The following is an 18,593-nucleotide window of genomic DNA, read 5'->3' as shown; positions in this document are numbered from 1 at the left end:
GGTTTTCAAATGCTTGTTGCCAACAGTGTAACTGCTATCAGAGAAGCAGCTTATGTAACTCAGGGGAGATAAACGAACTCAGAGTTGAATCCAGCAGATCATGCCTCTTGTGAATTAAAAGCAAATTTCCTCATGAAAGTAGCAGCTGGATACAGGGCCGACCCTGACCCTCTTTTTATGCACTGAGCTTTCATAGGTAAACATTGGGTGCATTTTGGTGAGGGGAACCTAATGATAGCATAACTTTTGTTTTACCCTCTCAGTCTGCATGTCTTCAAAGTAGATTGTTGCTATAAAGACAAAGCAAGCACAGGAAGATTGCTGAGCAACGTTTTCAATGCCATCTAGTGGTGGTATTTAAAAACTGTGCCTGAGCCCTTGGTGGCTCCGTGCAACATAACAAAACTCCTGTTGAAAAAAAAATTCCCCCTTAATGTATAGGGAAAAAACACATTTGAAATAAATACAAACCTAATATTCAAATAAACCCTAAGGTTAGAGTATAAAACTAATAATACTTAAACAATCAAAGTAACAGTTGGGGGAAATTTCCTATTTAAGAGTAAAGTAGCCGATGAGTGGCCTGGCAACATAAGCAAACAACCAACAACTGCTGGCCCATAATGTTTAATTGGTGCTCACTTTTAATTGGTGTATCGAAGTAAATGACAGCATCTTTTTCACCAAAGTAAGAAGTTGACTAGAAAGTGGGGTTACAGGGCCTTGAATTTTTCTTTTCCAATATTATTTCAGATTGGATTTAATAACTTGTATGCCAGAAAAGTACAAACATTTGTCTAGCTTTTTCAATGCCAATACCCTTAGTACTTTAATGTGTCATGTTTGTGGTATAATTGATGGTCCTGAAAAAGCTACAACTGATTTTTTCATGACTAAAACATCAGTGTTTAACGATCAAGTATTTTATCCGAAAGAGAAAACCAGCACACAGGAAGCACAACATTATTCATAAAATGTCTACACAGCAGACATAGACTGTAGTCCAACGCTCCTTTGACAAGAGCTTGATAACCAGCAGTTCAGCGTAACAGCTCCTTATCAAAGGCCAGGGGACAACTCCACGTTTTCTGGGTTGTGCTTTTAAATAAGCATTTCAGCTGATATCATGCAGTATATAGCTCTAAACTTTCTAAATCATGTAGAAATGAAAAACTGTGAATATATAGGATTTCTTGATTAACAATATTAATCACTGACATGTAAATCATTTTCAAAAAAGCATTTTACTATAAGAATAAGTGCATCCCAAGCAAGATTTTCTTTAAAGAAATTAGTCTTGTTAAGCGTTGATGCAGATGAGTTGACACAATCCTGTACAAACATGTCGTCTAAATACTGACTGGGAGGAGACTCCTGAAAACCTGGTATGTGTAAATCATCTGTCATATAAAGTACTTCTGCTTGTTTGTAATTTATTGTTTTCTTATTATGACAGCCACTTGAATGAAATCAAACATTTCAACACGAAAACACAGATTTTTAAACTATAGCATCACATTCATGGAAACTTCATGAAACTAGTTGCCTTTGTCCCTCCACACATACGTATAGAGTGGACTTTGGAGCTGAGACAGAGCAGTATGTAATTCCCGCCTACCTTGCACTGAGAACACCTTCGGTATAAAAGGCATACAAGGAGGAGGAGGTTGAGGTCTCAGCCAAAGGAGCCCCAAGGAGAGAGTAGCAGAGAGTCCATGATGGCGGACTCAAAGCTTTTCCTTTCTCTACTACTTACCACGCTAACCTTGACGCGTAAGTATTATTATTTAAAACTCATTTTACTATATGATTCATTTTTAAAGTATTTTTTTCATAACTTGAGATTTTTGTATGATACAAAGACTACAATGTAATGGTGTTAAAGTTTCATGTGTATATCATTATAGATGCCCAAGAGGAGCGTTCACCCTGCCTGAGTAAGTCCCAGTGCTTAATATTTTAATAACCTAACCTGAGGCAAAAAAATTTTTATAGTTGTGCAGCTGTAAGAAATAATACAACTTTAGGAGACCAGTGGTAACTTTACTACTGATGCTAGGACATTCACTTGATATTTTCACTCAAATTCCTGGATTAAATTAAAAACATTTCTTTACTACACAACATGTTATGATACCAGAATCTAATGTTAAATCAATATCTTCTCTTACAGTAAACCAAAGATACAAAGCCAACCACAAGTATGAATATGAGTACAATGCTGAGTCTTTGAATGCCATCAATGGTGCTTCAAATCTCAGGAATGGACCCAAGGCCACTTGCAAGGTACTGAATCAGATACATTTCCTCTTTCTCCATTATCTCAATTACAATTTAAGGCACTTTTTGTCTTCCTTCTATACTACATATAACAGGAAAAATCTGAAATGATCTTTTAAAACAGGTTGAAATTGAAGTACCTCAGACTTGTAGTTTCATCATCCGCACCACTGGCTGTAGCCTGAGTGAGGTGGTCGACATGGACACAGAGGGCAACCCTATGTTTGGTCCAGCTGCCAGCTCAGAGGCCTTTTCTGCTGAAATGGAGAGGTATGTTCCATCAATGGGTTTTCAATTAAATGACACCCAGATGCATGAAAACACAATTGCTTCGAGTAAATACATAGTAATAGTCTCGTATGTTCTGTAGGTACTCTCTGAAGGTTGTGATTGAGGGTGTGCACGATGTGAAACTGTACCCTGAAGTTGGTGAAACAACAACCATCCTGAACATGAAGAGGGGTATCATCTCTGCTCTGGCTGTGCCTCTGCTGGAAGAAGTCAAGCAAAGGAATATGGTAAGTGTCCAACACTTAAAAATGTAAGTTTAAACTTCTAAGATAACATTTCTTACTCCCTTGTGTGGATAGTTGTCTACAGATGCGATGAAAAACATACAACAGAATACATTGTTGATTCATATCTCTGTTAACACTTATTTCAGCCCACAATCCATGGCATTTGCAAGACCCATTTGTCAACCAACACGAGAGAGGACATCGCAACAGACATCAGCCTCACCAGGGATCTGTCTGAATGTGACAAATTTGTCCCAATGAGAGATCACACAAGCCCACTGGCACTCATCTCTGGCATGGTAAGGTACTCAAACAACACGTAGGTTGGTCTGGTTTGAAATCTTTAAAACATTTTAGGACAAGTTGAGCGGTTCGCTGCAGTACCGATTTTTTTAATTTCTGTGACTTCAAGCCCAACAAAAATCCAATTACAACTCTAGTTTTGACTGGTGGGCTTGTAGTCTACTGTAAAACCAAACCACAATGCATTCCCAAAATTGTTAAGGTGGTTAGACAAAACTCAGACAGATTAGATGATTTTTATGTCTTTCAGCATTTCCCTCTGTCCAAGCTGATCAGAAGCAAACAGACCTGCAACTATAAGTTTGACAATGAGAAGAAACATATGACCTCTGGCTCCTGCACTGAGAAACACATCCTCATTCCCTTCTCACACAAGTAATTGAACCCTGATATTTTACTCTCTTCTGCGATTTCAAATGTAATTGTCCGAGTATCGTACTGTACTTTTTAACATTTTCTTGGCTCTACACAGGGCAGAATATGGAGTTACCAATGTTGGAAAGCAAGACCTGACTCTGGTTCAAGTATCTCCTTACAACGATGGAGTCTTTGACCACAGTAAGCTTCTTAACTTTGTTCTTTTAATTAAGCGTGCAATTATCAAAACTAAAACTAAATGTCTGAACAATTAAATTTGATTCTTAAACTGTGTATCAAAGGTCACATTGTCAAGGGTCTTCCCATGGAGACTGTTGAGGACAAGAGTGTTATCCAGGATAAAGATGCAGGTCTGAAACTCCTCGGAGAACTGGCCACTCTGCCTGAGAATGAGAGTGACAGGAGGGCCAACCTCTTCCAAAAGCTGGTCACCATCGTCCGTGGAATGAAGACCGAGACCCTGAGTCCCGCCATCCCTGAAGCCCTTGCCGTGTCCCGTGTCCTGACCTTCCAGGTCCTCGCCCAGTGTGGAACCCCTGAGTGCAGCAGTGCCATCATGCAGATCTTCAGGACTCTTGACACCTCTTCACCCGAGGTTGATGCTGGTGTTTTTGCGATGGGACTCGTCTCCAATCCCTCTGCCTTGCTAATCAATGACATGCTCGAGATGGCCAAATACAAGCCCAGCAAGCCCATCATGTATGCCCTGAGCAATGTTATCAAGAGGTGAGTGAATTCAACCACACTTTCATCCTTTAATCCTATTAGAAGAATAAAAGTAAAGTATCTTCCTAAAAATAATTTCCCATTTGTTGAATAAGCTTAAATAAGTTAAAGGTTATAAATTCTAATTCAAAGGTTTGATTTTTAAAAGGTTTTATAAAGCTGAAGGAAAACTGATCCCAGAAATACATTCAGTTGCTGAGTTCATGGCTGCAAAGTTGGGCGACTGCTCTGGTGACAAGGACAGCACTTTCATGACATTGAGGGTAGGTAACTATCTATATTCAGTGTATCAAAATTGCCAGCAACAGTAAGCAGAAGGGGGCGCTGAAGGCCTAGCAGCTCCATGTATTTTTTACATGCGACAGCCCAGGTCTGACCTGCGGCTCCCGCATGTCAATCCCCACTCTCTTCCGATTATCTACTCTATCCACTGTCCTAGCTAAATAAAAGCAAAATGTCCACAGAAAAAAAACATGTTCTTTTACTGTAGGTTATTGGAAACATGGCTGCAGCTATGGGACCTGCCAGTCCTGAACTCAGAGCTGCTGTGATCCAGTGTGTGAACCAACCTGAAGCTTCCTTGTCTGTGCAGCAGGCTGCGATTCAAGCATACAGACTCACTCCTGTCCCTGAAGAGGTAAGTTAAATTCCTTCAAAGTCTGACACATTACTGGATTAAGTTCTTCTGTAATCTAATTTTGTCGACCTTCACTGGTCACAGGGCAGAGAGGTTCTAATGCAGGTGCTCTTGGACAGTGCCAGTCCCATGCAAAAGCGTATTGCTGCATATCTGGTACTTATGAAAGACCCCCAGCCAACTGAACTGGCCCAGCTGGCTATTTCCATGCCAAATGAGCAGGACCAACAAGTCAAAAGCTTTGTGATCTCCCATGTGACCAACATTTTGTCCTCAACTGAGGCAGAGACCCAAGAGTATGCAATCATCACTAAAAATCTAAATTTAATTATTTAAATGTGTTGTATATTTTATTCTACATTGTTAGTAGTTTACTGCTTTGATTATAAATTTTTTTTCCTACAGTCGGAGGCAGAGGATTCTTGATGCCCTACAGGGTAACGAAATTGGACCAATTATGGACCCTACTAAGTTTTCAAGCAACTATAAGATCGGATCTGTTGAGGGCAACATGATATTTGAGGGTACCAGCTACCTGCCAAAGGAGGTCATGCTTGAAATGACTCTCAAGGCTTTTGGCTATGACATTGACATGATGGAGGTAAACGATTTGAACTATTAAACTAAACTATTAAACAAATTTGACTTGACATAGTGGAATTGATAGTAGACAAAAAATTGGAAAAATCTATCCCCTTAACAGGTCGGTATGGAGGGCAAAGGATTTGAGCCAACTGTTGATATCCTGTTTGGAGAGGATGGATTCTTCCCTGACACTGCCTTGAAAACAATGTACTTCGTCTCTGACAACATGCCACTCAGAGTCAATGAGATCCTGAAGAACATGATGCCTGCATTGAAGAAGGACAGGATGAAGAGACAGGTATAAGGATAAAAAAATAATGCATTACAAATGTAGTTATTGTCGTATATATGATCAGAAAGTAAGATTTTAACATACAATAATGAATATAATATGGGTATTTATATGTACAGGCGTCCCAGAACCTGATGAGGGAAATGAGTCGAAACATCAACAAACTTGTGAGGGAACTGACGACAACCCAGTCCCCCGAAGCAATGGTTTATCTGAGACTTTTGGGAAATGAGCTGGGATACCTGAAGACCAGTGAAATCTCAGAGATGGCCTATTCCGCTGCCTTGATGATAGACAACATGTTAAAGATGTTTCCAACAGATGTAAGAAAAAATCCTTAACTTCAATTCAAAAATGTAATAGCTTAAAACATTTAACATTCTTTTTAACACATGCTACATTTGTAATGATAATGTTATTTTTTACCACAGCTTGTGAAGGCATTGATGACCAAGTCTGACAACACAATCTTTGCCCACTACATCTTCATGGACAATGAGTTCTTCTTGCCTACTACCACTGGTGTGCCTCTGAGGATTGCACTGTCTGGTACTTTCACCCCTGGCATCAAGGGTGGACTCAAGATTGCTCCTGACATGGTGGGTATTGAATCAAACTAGGTCTAGGTTAAACAGACATCTAATGATAAAGACTTCAGCAAAACAAATTAAAACAATTCCCCTATGTCTGCTGTATTTCCACAGAATGAAATTACCTTCATGCCCTCTGCTGGCATTGAGTTTGACACTAGGGTTGGTTCATACATTCCTGAATATGTCAAGTCTGGGTTAGAGATGCACACCAGCATATTCCATGAGAGTGGTCTCAGTGCCAAGATCTCCCTGGACCGTGACAATGTCAAGCTGACCATCCCTGCTCCAATGCATCCAATGAAGCTCGTCAAAATAACGTAAGTTTGGGTAAAACTTTAAGTTATTCTGCTAATTTTTGCCCCCAAATCGCTATGATGGGGAACACAAACACTGTAAATGACAAAAGAAACCTACAGCTGGGGTTTGCTTTATGATTAATAAGGAAATTTATAAGCACGATAGCCTGAAGAGGTTTGAACGAGTGGAAAAAGTTAGGGCTCTGTTTGTAATCAAAGTGCAAATTATTTGATCAGTCTAATTATAGCATGAATAAAGTAATTCAGGGGATCCTGTTTACCTAACTGCCACAATAAATGTCTTCACTTAGAATTAGCCAATCTTAAATTAATACTTTTCTACAATTGAACTATAGTAACAACTTGGTGGCAGTGACTGGATCAGCAGAGTTGACCATCCCTCCTACAGTGACGGACAAGGTTGATGTCAGTGAGTGCACTCCCTTCTTCGCTGGAATGAAATACTGCACTGCTCTACAGTACACTGATGCTTTCTCTCAAGAGACAACCCCCTACTTCCCCTTTACTGGAGACAGCAAGTGAGCAAAACTTTCTAAACCACAGACAAAGCATTTCATTTATCAAAATGAAATACAAGTGAATATTGAACAATTAATTTCATAATTTTCATAGATTTGCCATCGAACTACACCCAACTGGTGAAGTCACTGAGTATACAGCTACCATTGCCTACGAGCTCCTCAGGGAGGGAGAAGAGGGCCGGCAGAAGGTTGACTCATTGAAATTTGTTCTGAGAGCTGAAGGTAATGCATTGAAAATTATTCTTATTCATTATAAACTTAATTTTGATCATGTTATTTTGAATGGAATTGTTTTATTTTAATCTATTGGCTGGTCAACAACAGGTGCAGAGCCAACTGAAGCCACAGCAATGATGAAATATAACAGAAGGAAGAATGTCATCACAGCTGACATCCAGATCCCCGACTACGATGTTGAGGCTGGACTTAGGCTGGGTGTTGTTGATGGAAACACCAAGGGCAAAGGAACCCACTCCATCTCTCTTGACTTAATAAACAAGAACATCCCTCAGTTGTCCCTGGTTGGCCGTGCCAAGTAAGAAATCAGCTACAAACTCTCTAGATATAAAATGAATGTATCAATGATAACTGAGAGCACACTAATTCCCTGGGATGCTTTTCAGACTTATGGCCATGAAAGAAGGTATGCTTCAAGTCCAACTTCTTGTTCCCTCAATCAATGCTGACGCCACTGTCACAGCAAACCTGAAACGTGATGAAGAAATGGAATTGGGGCTCAAGAGTGAAATCAAGGTCATGGATGCTACATCTGAGCAGGAAATCGCAATGAAATATGGTAATTTAAATGTCATGCTGTTTATCATAATATATTATTGCAATTTAATTTAAAGCTCTTGGAAAGGTTTATATACCCTTGGGTCATAACTCAAATAAAGCCATGGAAAGACATTGGTGAAAAAGGGGATATATACAAAATGGGGTCAAAGTGACAAGAGATTGTTGGCAAGTTATGGGCACAAACATTAGGTTCAATTTGGATGAAAGAATATAGATATTTCAAAATTTATGCTTACCATTCTGAAAATACTGCTGTTATTAAATTTCCGTTAAAAAAAAAACCTGGCTTCTTGAAAATATCGACTTCTATTTTGTTAAAACAAATCTAACTTATGGTCTTAACTTTAGAACATTGTTTTATCATGTCGTCCAGCTAATGAAATTGTGCTGTTTTTGCAGATGGCACCAAGGTTGAGGTTGAAGTCAAGTCTGATGTGAACACTGAGACAACCAGCCTGCCAAAAGCAGACATCATTGACAAGTATGGCAACCAGCTCCTTGACATGCAGGTCGGGCAGACTGACATGAAGGTCCGTCACATCTTCGTGAAGTTTGTGGAGGTATGAATCATGGATTTAACAGTCATTCATGTAATTTTGGTAACATTTTGAAATATGCATAAAACTATGATAATTTTTTCTTAGGCGGCAAACAACTACATGGAACAGTATGGTGCCGATTTCCCTTACATAAAGAAATTCAAAGTGCCTGATATGCCTGAGATTTCCCTGCCAGAGAAACTGTACCTGAATACGTAAGTGTAAAGAACTCAATGACTATGTTTGAAACACATGGAAAAGTTTTCCAAAACATTTATGCATTTTATATTTTTTTAACAGTGAGGCGAAGGCCGTCTACTACTTCAACAATGAGCGCTTCATCATTTCTGTCCCTCTTCCTCTTGGTGGAAAGTCAACAGAAGAGCTTAACTTCCCACCAGCCTTGACCACACCAACTGTCTCTCTGCCCCAGTTTGGACTGGAGTTTGTCTCTATGGAAATTCCTATCCCAGAGCTTGTTGTCCCTGAGAGCCTTACTCTGGCTATTCCTCTTTTTGGAAAAGCTGAAGTTTCAGCTCTGATGAAGAGCAACCTTTACAACATGGAGGCCTCAATCGCTGCTGGGAAAGATGTTGTAGAGACACCAAGCTACTCAGCTAAGTTTGATGTGAAAGGAACCTCCCCACTCGACATTCTCTCAGTAAAGATTGACGGTATGTAGTGGATGCTATTCATTTCTTAGTAATATGTCAGGTTGTTATGCTCTAAAAATACAGATGTAAACTTAAGTTGGACTTGAATAAAGGACTTTATTTCAGTTTCAATGATAAAGTCTTCTCTGATAACACTAAACTACTTTATTATGTATATTTTCCTGAGAGTTATTGTATATCAGTGAATCTATCTCAAAAATAATTAGCAGAAAATACTCACACAATGCAATTATTAGTTTACAACCTCCTATTTCTTGTCTTGTTATTTAGGCTCTGGAATGTTGGCCACTTCTGATTCCATCAAGGCTGAATTGAAAAGCACTTTAGCCCATAAATTCATTGAGGCTAGTATTAATATTGTCGAAGAAGCCACCATCACAGACAAAATTTATTTGAAAACCAGCAACAAGATTGAAGTCACAAGCCCCCTCGGTCTCAATATTGTGCTAGGGCACACTGGTATGGCAGGAATCAACACTGAAGAAATCTCTACTGATAGCAACCTTGAAGGAATGTTGAAGGTTGGACCCATGTATGGCAAGACCATTTCAACCCAGTCATTCACAATCTCCCCATTCAAGCCAGAGGCCAAGATTGATTCCACTGTTCAGATTGACTCCTCAATTGTCAAGGCCCAGAACACCATTGCAGCAACCCTTGCCAATGGTGAACTGTCAGTGGTTTCCAACACCAATACCTTTGAAGACATTCTGACCAATGTTGCTGAACTTTCCTTCAAAGATAGCAAGCTGTCACTTAAATGTGATACAAATGCCATGCCTCTTGGCATGAAAATTCGCAATCAGGCTGAGGCCTCTGCTGGTGCAGGCGAAATCGTTCTGAGAATTGAGACAAACGCAGACTACACTGAAAACCGTGTTTACTCTCTAATGACTGCTTCCCTGAATACCAATGGTCTGACTGTGAACAGTGATGCTACCATGAAGCTCCTCGAGAATGAGGCTACTCACAAGGCTACTCTGACAATGAACAAGGATGGTTTGACAACAAGTGGAACCACAACCCTTCAGAGCCCCCTTACACTGGAAAACACCTTCAATGCTGGGCTTGATGCTTCAAAGGCTTCTCTGTCTATAATCAACAAGGCTGTTATGCATGACATTAAAGTTGATAATGCCAACACTCTGACAATTACACTCTCTAGCCTTGACTTCAACTCAAAGGCTGAAGCCACTGCAAGTGAATATGCTGCTTACACTCATGATATCACCATCGACCTGAAACCATACACAGCTTCTGCAAATGTCAACAACAACCTGAGACTTCTGACAGCCAACTTCATCAATGAGGCCCAGCTACAGGCAGAACTTTACAAAATTGATCTTACTGGTAGCCTGAAAGCTATCTATGGTGAGGAAGAGCTCAAGCACACATATCAGGTAAATTATGCTGATATGGCTGCAATTGCAAAATGCAGCACTACTGGAAAGTTCCTTGGAACACACATGAACCAAAACACTGAGCTTGAAGTTATAGGTCTTGCTGCCAGGATTACCAATGATGCTCGCTTCAACTCACAGCCAATGCGCTTTGACCACACCATCCGTTGCAGTATTGTTCCTTTTGATTTCAACCTTGATGCCATCTTTAACGCTGATGGAGACATGACCATGTATGGAAAGCACAGTGCCCAGCTCTATGGCAAGTTACTCCTTAAAGCACAACCCCTGGTAATCGCTAGCTCACATGAAAGCAGAGCATCATTGACCCAGCAGCTTGATAATGGCTTTTCCTTTGAGACAACCTTTGACAACAAGTTGGATAATGTTCTATCACTCCAAGAGCAGAAGGCCAGTTTCGGAATGAAATCAAAGGTGAATGAGCATGCTTTTAACCAGGACATGAGTATTTACAACACTGCTGAAAGAATGGGAATTGAGGTTTCCAGTGCCTTCCTCACAAACATCCTCAACACTGACTCCACAGAGGACCAGGAATTTGCCATCTCAGGCTTCCTCAAGTATGACAAGAGCACAGACAGTCATATAATTCAGTTTCCTCTTATTGAAAATCTGCCTGCCCTGTTGGAAAGCATCAAGGGCTTTGTTGTGTATGCTGCAGAGGCACTGCAAGGTTTCATTAACAATGAGGAGATGATAGTAAAACTTGAGGCTCTTCAACAATATATAAATGAATTTGTTTCTCAATTGCATATAGAAGGCAGGGTTATTCAGATGAAGCAGTATTTAAGTGACTTTTCACAAGAATATGTTATCTCCATGGAGGATGTGGAAGCCGTGTTGATAAATCTCAAGGCATCTTTTGAGAAATTGCTGTCAGATCTCAGTGTTTCCATCCAACAATTTTCTGTTGTGATTAAGGAGATCATTGTCGATGGCACCCTTACTGAAACACTCATTCAGACAATCCAGCACCATATGCTTGCCAAGACCATGGTTGTGTATGTGATTGATTCCGTCTCTGCGATGATCCAGCAGATTGACCTGGAAAAACTTAAGGACAGCAGCATTGCTTTTCTGAATGATTTTGAAACCCAGCATGAAATCAAGGCTAAACTGCAGGAGATAATGAGGCTTTTGATAGAAAGGATAATGGCCTTTGACATGCAAGTATTTGTTGCTGAACTGAAGAGTTACATGTCATCTACTGACTTTAAAGCTCACATTGATGAACTAGTAAGTCAAATTCCCACAAAGATGTTCATAGATATAAAATATTATATTAGGGATGTAATTCAGGACCTCAACATCCTAGATAAGATAAACACATTATATGCTATTATGAGAGACCTGATTGAAAAGTTTGAGCTTGACAGAAAGGTTCAAGCAATCTTTGAAAAGGTTGCAGATCTCATCAAGCAGTTAAAAGTTGATGACAGCATCAGGGCTTTAGCCCAGATGGTGAATAATGCAGACATTCCCACCAAATTCATGCAAGTCTTCAAGGGTGCATTCGACTACTTGCAAGCAACAAAGGTTGAAGATATAATTGCTGAGTTAAATGTATATATTCACATTATTGAGCAGAAAGTACATTTGTTCGTTTATAATGATTTTGTGGCTCAGGCTAATCAAATGATAGCCGAATACATTGCTTTTGTAAATGACCTCATAGAATCTCTTGAAATCCAAAAGAAACTTGAAGCATCAAGGGACTTTGCCAACTTTTTCTTAAACTCTATTCAGGATGCTGTGGAGCAACTGAGAGAAATTAACATTACGGAATTTTTGAAAAATTTCAAGGAACAAGTTGTGTTAAATAATCTAAAGGAATTTGCTGAAATTATAAAGCAGGAAATTGAAAACCTAGATCTAAATGCTAAAATGACTTCTTATCTGCAGATGGCAATGAAGCCCTATACTGAGTTTATAACCACTTTAACTGATATGTTCACCAATATGGTTGAGATGATTAAGAAGGCAGCACCTCAGCAAAAAATTGTCCAAGAGATTTTGCAAATCATCGAAGGCCTTATGACTGGCCTGAGGAATGTTGAATTTAACACGCCATCCTTCACCTTTCCTCTCACTGATCTTTTTGTACCTTCTATAAAGTTCAGTGTAGACAAGATCTACCAGTTTGAATTCCCAAAACAACTGGATATCCCTCAGTTCACCATCATGGGTTTACACACTGTGCAAGCCACTGCCATCTCAATGAATGACATTAAACAGATATTCATTGAATTGATTGATTATCTTCTCAACTGCCAGATGAAGATGTTTGATATCGGCACTTCATTTGGAGACCTGATCGTGAACTATATTCCTACCCTGCCTAAGTTTTCACTTCCGGAGATTGCAGTACCTGAGTTCTCTTTTCCCACCCTTCCCAGTGTTCAAGCAGAGAAACTCGTTGAGACTCTTCAACTTCCACCATTCAAGCTGCCAGAAATTCCTTGTGAGATCAGGATTCCTGGATTTGGTAAAGTGAGTTATGAAATGAAAGTCAACACTCCCATCTACACAATTAGGAATGCTGCTGAAGTTCAGAGTTCTCATGATGTAGATGGGACTCCTCAGCTGACCGCTTTCCTGACTTCTCAAGGTACATCTATTGGCTTTGAAATCCTTAACTTTAACCTGGATTCCACTGCCCGTATTGCTGTTCCCGGGGGGCGTTTGATTGCTGCTGAGACCCTTAAGGTCACTCATGAATTTCTGATTGTAAACCACGATGTCTCAATGACATTTTCTGACCTCTCAGCCCAGGTCTCAGTTAAGACCATACTTAAGTCCACCACTGGACCTTACAATGCTGAGCTTTTAAACGAAGCTTTCTTAGCTACTAATGGTGGTTTATCTGCCACTATGGACACTTCCTATAAACATGTGGTCAACCTACCCATCATTGGCCTCACTGGTGAGGCATCTGTAACTCAAAAGGCTGTTGTCCAGCAGGAAGGTACCTCTATTACAGTAACTGTGGGTAATGAGGGTACTGCCTCCCTCAACTCTCAGGAGAATTCCCACAAGAGTGACCTTCGGTTCACAGTCAATCCAAATATAGTTGAGCTGAAAGCAACCCATAGCACAGATTTGAATGGTCTGGTCAACGGAGCCCTATACAATGTGATTGATGTAACTCTCAGTCCCATGGAGATTGTGTTTAGCCTGCAGAATAAAGGAAACACAAAGGTTAGTTTGAATGATGCTCTTGCTGTCAAAATTGATCTGCAGAATGATTACTCAGCAACCTTCAGGCCTGACACACATCATATGAACACAGTAGCTCTGGCACGTTTTAATCAGTACAAGGTTTTCTGCAACTTAACTGTAGATAACAATGAGAGGGAGGCTGCCATTCTTACTGCTATAGAAGGGGAAGCAAACCTTGATTTCCTGACATCACCCATCAGCATTCCTGAGATTAATATTCCATTTGTTAATTTAAATACTCCAGCTATCAGTGATTTGAACTTGTATGAGGAAACTGGATTGAAGGACATTTTGACAACCACTGAACAAACTGTAGATGTAAATGCCAAGGTTGTTTATACGAAGAGCCAAGCTGCCCCACTTGTTGATATGATGGGTCTTATCCAGATCCACCCTGTCGGCAACCTGATCACAGATCTGTCTTTCAAGTCTGCGATCATTAATTTGAATGCCAATGCTGGACTGTTTGCTGAGGATGATCTTGTGTTCCGTCTGGGAGCTACCACAGCTTCTGTGTTTGAGAGTCTAAAAGCCAAACTTGATGGCACCACAAGTCTCACCACTAAGAGAGGAATCAAATTGGCCAATTCACTATCCCTTGAAAATCAGCACGTTGAAGGAACTTATGACAGCACGTTCAGTGTGAACACTGAGACCCTTGAAACTGCTGTGTCTGTGGCTACAGTCGCAAAGATTGCTCTGCCCATACTCAACCTGGAATCCAAACAAAATCTGGTTGCTGACACCAAAACCAAATTAAATGCTCTGTCCACCTTTAGGATGATAGGTGATTTCAAAATCCCGGTGATTAAGGCTATTGGAAAGGCTGACATGGACCATAGGCTTAAACTGGAGGGAACCTTTGAATACGTCTCCATGGAGTCATCCACAAGGGCAAATATGGATGGTACAGTGCTTGAAGATTTTCTAGTTTTTGGATTACTGGATAATGAAATCAATGTGTATCTGAATACTGATGGCTTACGCTCAGTTTCCAAAGTTATTGCAGATGCCAAACTTAACCATGGCACAACCAAAGTCATTGGCATGGATGTAAATGAGAGTCTTGAAGTTGAAGCCTCCCTGAGCCGTGTCTATGCCGTGCTGAAGTATATCAGCAACAACGAGGCAAACTTGTTAAATTTATACAATAATAGGAATTTACACAATAATGGGAAGCATATTGTTCAGACAACCATTGACTTCGCACCAACATCTTCATTGACTGCAAGTATGGAGACTGAAATATCCCAGACAAGCAACCTGGGTGACCTCGCCATCTTTGGGAAATCAATTGCTGAAGTAACAGCTGACAAGCAGAAGATTTCAACAAATGCCAAGTTTGTCAGCCCAGTTTACTCCTCAAACCTTGCTGCTGAATTGGATGGCGGTGCTCCTGTATTCAAGGTTGACTTTAGGTCATCTGCCACATCTGACATTATCTTCTTGGAATATGACATGGACTGTAAGTGTTTTTATTAACATAATACAGTTTACATATTCCATAAAAAACATAGGCTTGGGTTTTAACTAAAGTCCATGTGCTTTAACAGCTTCCATTATCCTAAACTTGGAGGATGCTGGAGTAAGATTGACTGGTAAAGGGGTTTTTACCCACAGCGACCTAACCATGGACATTCAACACATTCTTTCCCATACACTAAGGTAAGATTTAAATAAGCATAGTGTGTGAAATTTTGTGTATTTTGCTTTTCTAACTTTACTAGTAACTCCACAACACACTTTGTTGAATTTATTTTCAGTAACGACTTGGTCTCTTTACTGTAATTACTTCCTGTAAAATAGTTTGTTGGGTAAAGTTGTCTTCTTTACTAGAAAACAGTGACACGTTTCTTCCTTACTCTACAGTGACTCTCGCCTCACCCTTAATGTGGACATAACTAGCTCCTCCTTCACTGATATGAACTTGCGTTATGCTGTCCGCAAAGATGGAATCAGTTGCACAATTTCAATACCTTCTTCTGGCTTTCTGGGTCTTCACCTCCATGGCAGGATCCCATCTCTGATGAATGCCAGGCTTTATGGTCGTTATGCTGTAAGGATCTCAAATTTTTACATTTACACAATTATAGTAATAATAAAGACTTGTATATCTGACTTTATCTCTGTCATGCGAAACAGTCTGATCCTGGGAAGGATGTTGATATCGTCACCATTCGAGCCTCCGTCAAAGATGCTGTTAAAATAAATCTGAAGATGGTAATAAACATGGAGGCCCATGACATCATGCTCAATGGATTTCAGGAAAGGCTTCCAGCCATTGCCGCTAGTATGTCCAGCTTTGTTGAGAAATACCATCTGTCAAGACATGCTGCTCAGCTGAAGAACTTTATTATCTACTACACTGAGGAGGCCCACAATATTGCAAACAACCATGCCCCAGACCTGAGCCATGTTTCCATCCTCTTTAGGAACACTGTTGTTCAGTATCAGAAGACTGTTCTGTTATTACTGGATGCTACCATCAATGTCCTGAAGGAGACCAAGGTTAAATTGCCTGGTTCTGAGGAGATGACCTCTCTCATTGATGTGCTCAATAAGATGACAGCTAGCATAACTTCTTGGTTGGAGAAGACATTTAACTTTGTGGCTGGTAATGCAGAATACACTTTCAGTGTAGTAACTGGCCTTTTCAGTAAGATACAGGTTAAAATGCCCAATGGTGATGTTATGATTAGTGCCAAGATAATCGATGAGATAAGGGAAAGGGTAAGGACTATTACTAACTATATTATGGATCTTTTGAAAAACCCAGATAATCTAGATTTTTTCCTGGTGAACCTTGGCGACACTCTTAAATTCTTTGTTGACAAAGCTCAAAACTTTGTTGACAACACCCTTAAGTCTGATTTCCTTGATGCTATTGCTGTCTACCTTAATGCTTTCCATGAGGAATTTACTAGATTAATGAGAACAATTACTAAGTATGCAAACAGAGATTTGGACATAGAGTTTCTAAAGGGCACCATGGATTACATTCTCACGGTTTTCAAATCTGCAGTGAACCATTTTAACAAAACCTTTTCTGACTATCTGCATCAAGCTCCTGCTCCGTGGAAATTTTATGTAAAAGTAAAGGATGGAAAGCTTGAGATTAACCTGTAATTCCAACTGAACAAGTAAACTGAAGATTTAAATAACTGTTTAATTTGCTTCTATATAATTTAAACATATATGTAAGTTATGTTGTGAAAATTCTATACAAACACAAAGTGTCATTTTTAATTGTAATTAAAAAATAAAATAGATGGTAAAACATGTACTCAAGGTGTTACTTGTAACTTGTAAAACCAATGTTTTGCAAGTTTAATTGTATTGTGTGTGTGTGTGTGTGTGTGTGTGTGTGTGTGTGTGTGTGTGTGTGTGTGTGTGTGTGTGTGTGTGTGTGTGTGTTTTCGAGTTGCCTTAAATAAAGTGCATTGACTAAAGAGTATTGTTCAGTAATTCTTTCTACTTTCTACATTCCATTCAGTAATGTACACTTCCTAACTTATGCATTGATATAACCTACAATTTATATTACTTATGTCCATGAAAACCAGTGTATAGGAAATAAATACACAATAAATTAAAAATACTTGTTAAGGCATGTCAAAATATCTTGAAGGACTATGTTTTTTTAAAGATTTTAATTCAATTGGGTACCAAAAAAATGTTTTTTCATAAAACAATAAGCTAATTCTTTTTTTTTTACATTAAACTTAAATATGTAAAAGAAAAACAAATACAGTTTGTTCTTCTGCTTCTAGTAATATAGTGACAAGGGTCAAGGGTAATATGATTTGCTATGGAACAGTCTATTTTTGATATTAAAGAATCAAAATGACCAACAGGAAGAAAATGTAGATATTCTTATTTGCCTCTGACAGCATTCCCAAAGTATATGGGGTTGTTCCCCTTTAGCTCACTTGGTACATTAGGTACCCTGCCCTATATACAGACACTACAGTCCTCAACGCACCGGCCGCAATTTCAACTCCCGGCCTCAAGCCTTTGGTGCATGTCTACCCAAATCTCCCCATATTTCCCATTTCTACTCAGCTGCCCTATGAAATATCGGCAAAAAAGGCCCCCAAAAATCCTTAAAACTCACACGAGGAGTTTTTCCGATGGTGATGAAATGGACTGAAATTAAAACTGATGTCTCTTTAATTAAAAACAGCAAGACCAGAAGCATCTGGGGGGTAGGTGTCAGAAGAAGTGATGAAGGTATGTCCCAGGCAAAAATTCTGGGCATTTGAATGTAGTAGATAACAGGTAGACATTTTGTTAAAATATAAAGAAAAACACTGTATACATGTACAGGACAAGAAAAGGCAGCTTTGTCCACAGGGGGCTTCAAAGGAAGTTTAATTAAGCTTTAAATTCAAGTCACTGCACTTTGTACATTGCTTATTATTTTAGTATTACTTGGTACTTATTGCTTATTTATTGCTTATTTTCTTATCTCTATTCTATTTTATTTTTACATTCTTTAATTAATTGTATATTTCCTACTGCTATGTTGTGTTTAAGAGCAACTGTAACAATTGAATTTCCCCCTGGAATTAATAAAGTATTTCTGATTCTGATTCTGAAATGAACACAAACTAGAAGTTCCTCACAGGAGCTTTAATAATATATTAATTTCCCCCCTTTTTGTCTGTTGTTTTGTTTAATGGTACTGCGTGATTAAGCTCTTTCGTCAAGTTTTTATAGCTAGAAAAAGATAACAGACATTCTTGTCGTTTTGCAATTTTTGTTGGTTTTAGCATCTATCATCTTGATAAAG

The 18,593-nt window shown here is 39.3% G+C and overlaps 1 protein-coding gene across 1 annotated transcript; it reads left to right on the top strand.

The window, feature by feature from the left end:
• The first annotated feature begins 1,686 nt into the window (after positions 1-1,686).
• Positions 1,687-17,082, top strand: LOC109989658 (apolipoprotein B-100-like). The gene is made up of 28 exons (XM_065963881.1): positions 1,687-1,773; positions 1,908-1,937; positions 2,174-2,286; positions 2,405-2,550; positions 2,651-2,798; positions 2,945-3,097; positions 3,352-3,476; positions 3,574-3,659; positions 3,761-4,205; positions 4,354-4,468; positions 4,696-4,842; positions 4,927-5,138; positions 5,248-5,443; positions 5,546-5,725; positions 5,839-6,042; positions 6,151-6,318; positions 6,424-6,629; positions 6,965-7,147; positions 7,242-7,372; positions 7,475-7,685; positions 7,774-7,946; positions 8,348-8,508; positions 8,593-8,702; positions 8,788-9,161; positions 9,432-15,266; positions 15,355-15,466; positions 15,671-15,857; positions 15,944-17,082. The coding sequence occupies exons 1-28, from the start codon at positions 1,716-1,718 to the stop codon at positions 16,925-16,927; spliced, it is 11,193 nt and encodes a 3,730-aa protein (XP_065819953.1). The 5' UTR covers positions 1,687-1,715; the 3' UTR covers positions 16,928-17,082.
• The last annotated feature ends 1,511 nt before the right edge of the window (positions 17,083-18,593 follow it).

This window comes from Labrus bergylta, chromosome 15 (assembly GCF_963930695.1).
Source record: "Labrus bergylta chromosome 15, fLabBer1.1, whole genome shotgun sequence".
Taxonomy (NCBI): Eukaryota; Metazoa; Chordata; class Actinopteri; order Labriformes; family Labridae; genus Labrus; species Labrus bergylta.
The sequence above is the reverse complement of the archived record's forward strand: the minus strand, read 5'-3'. Positions and strand labels throughout refer to the sequence as shown.

Bases quoted from the DNA above. Each gene is read 5' to 3' on its own strand.
- LOC109989658 (XM_065963881.1), top strand. From the start codon at position 1,716: ATGATGGCGGACTCAAAGCTTTTCCTTTCTCTACTACTTACCACGCTA. The intron at 1,938-2,173 runs GTAAGTCCCAGT...CTTCTCTTACAG, and splicing joins GGAGCGTTCACCCTGCCTGA to TAAACCAAAGATACAAAGCC. The intron at 7,148-7,241 runs GTGAGCAAAACT...TAATTTTCATAG, and splicing joins CCCTTTACTGGAGACAGCAA to ATTTGCCATCGAACTACACC.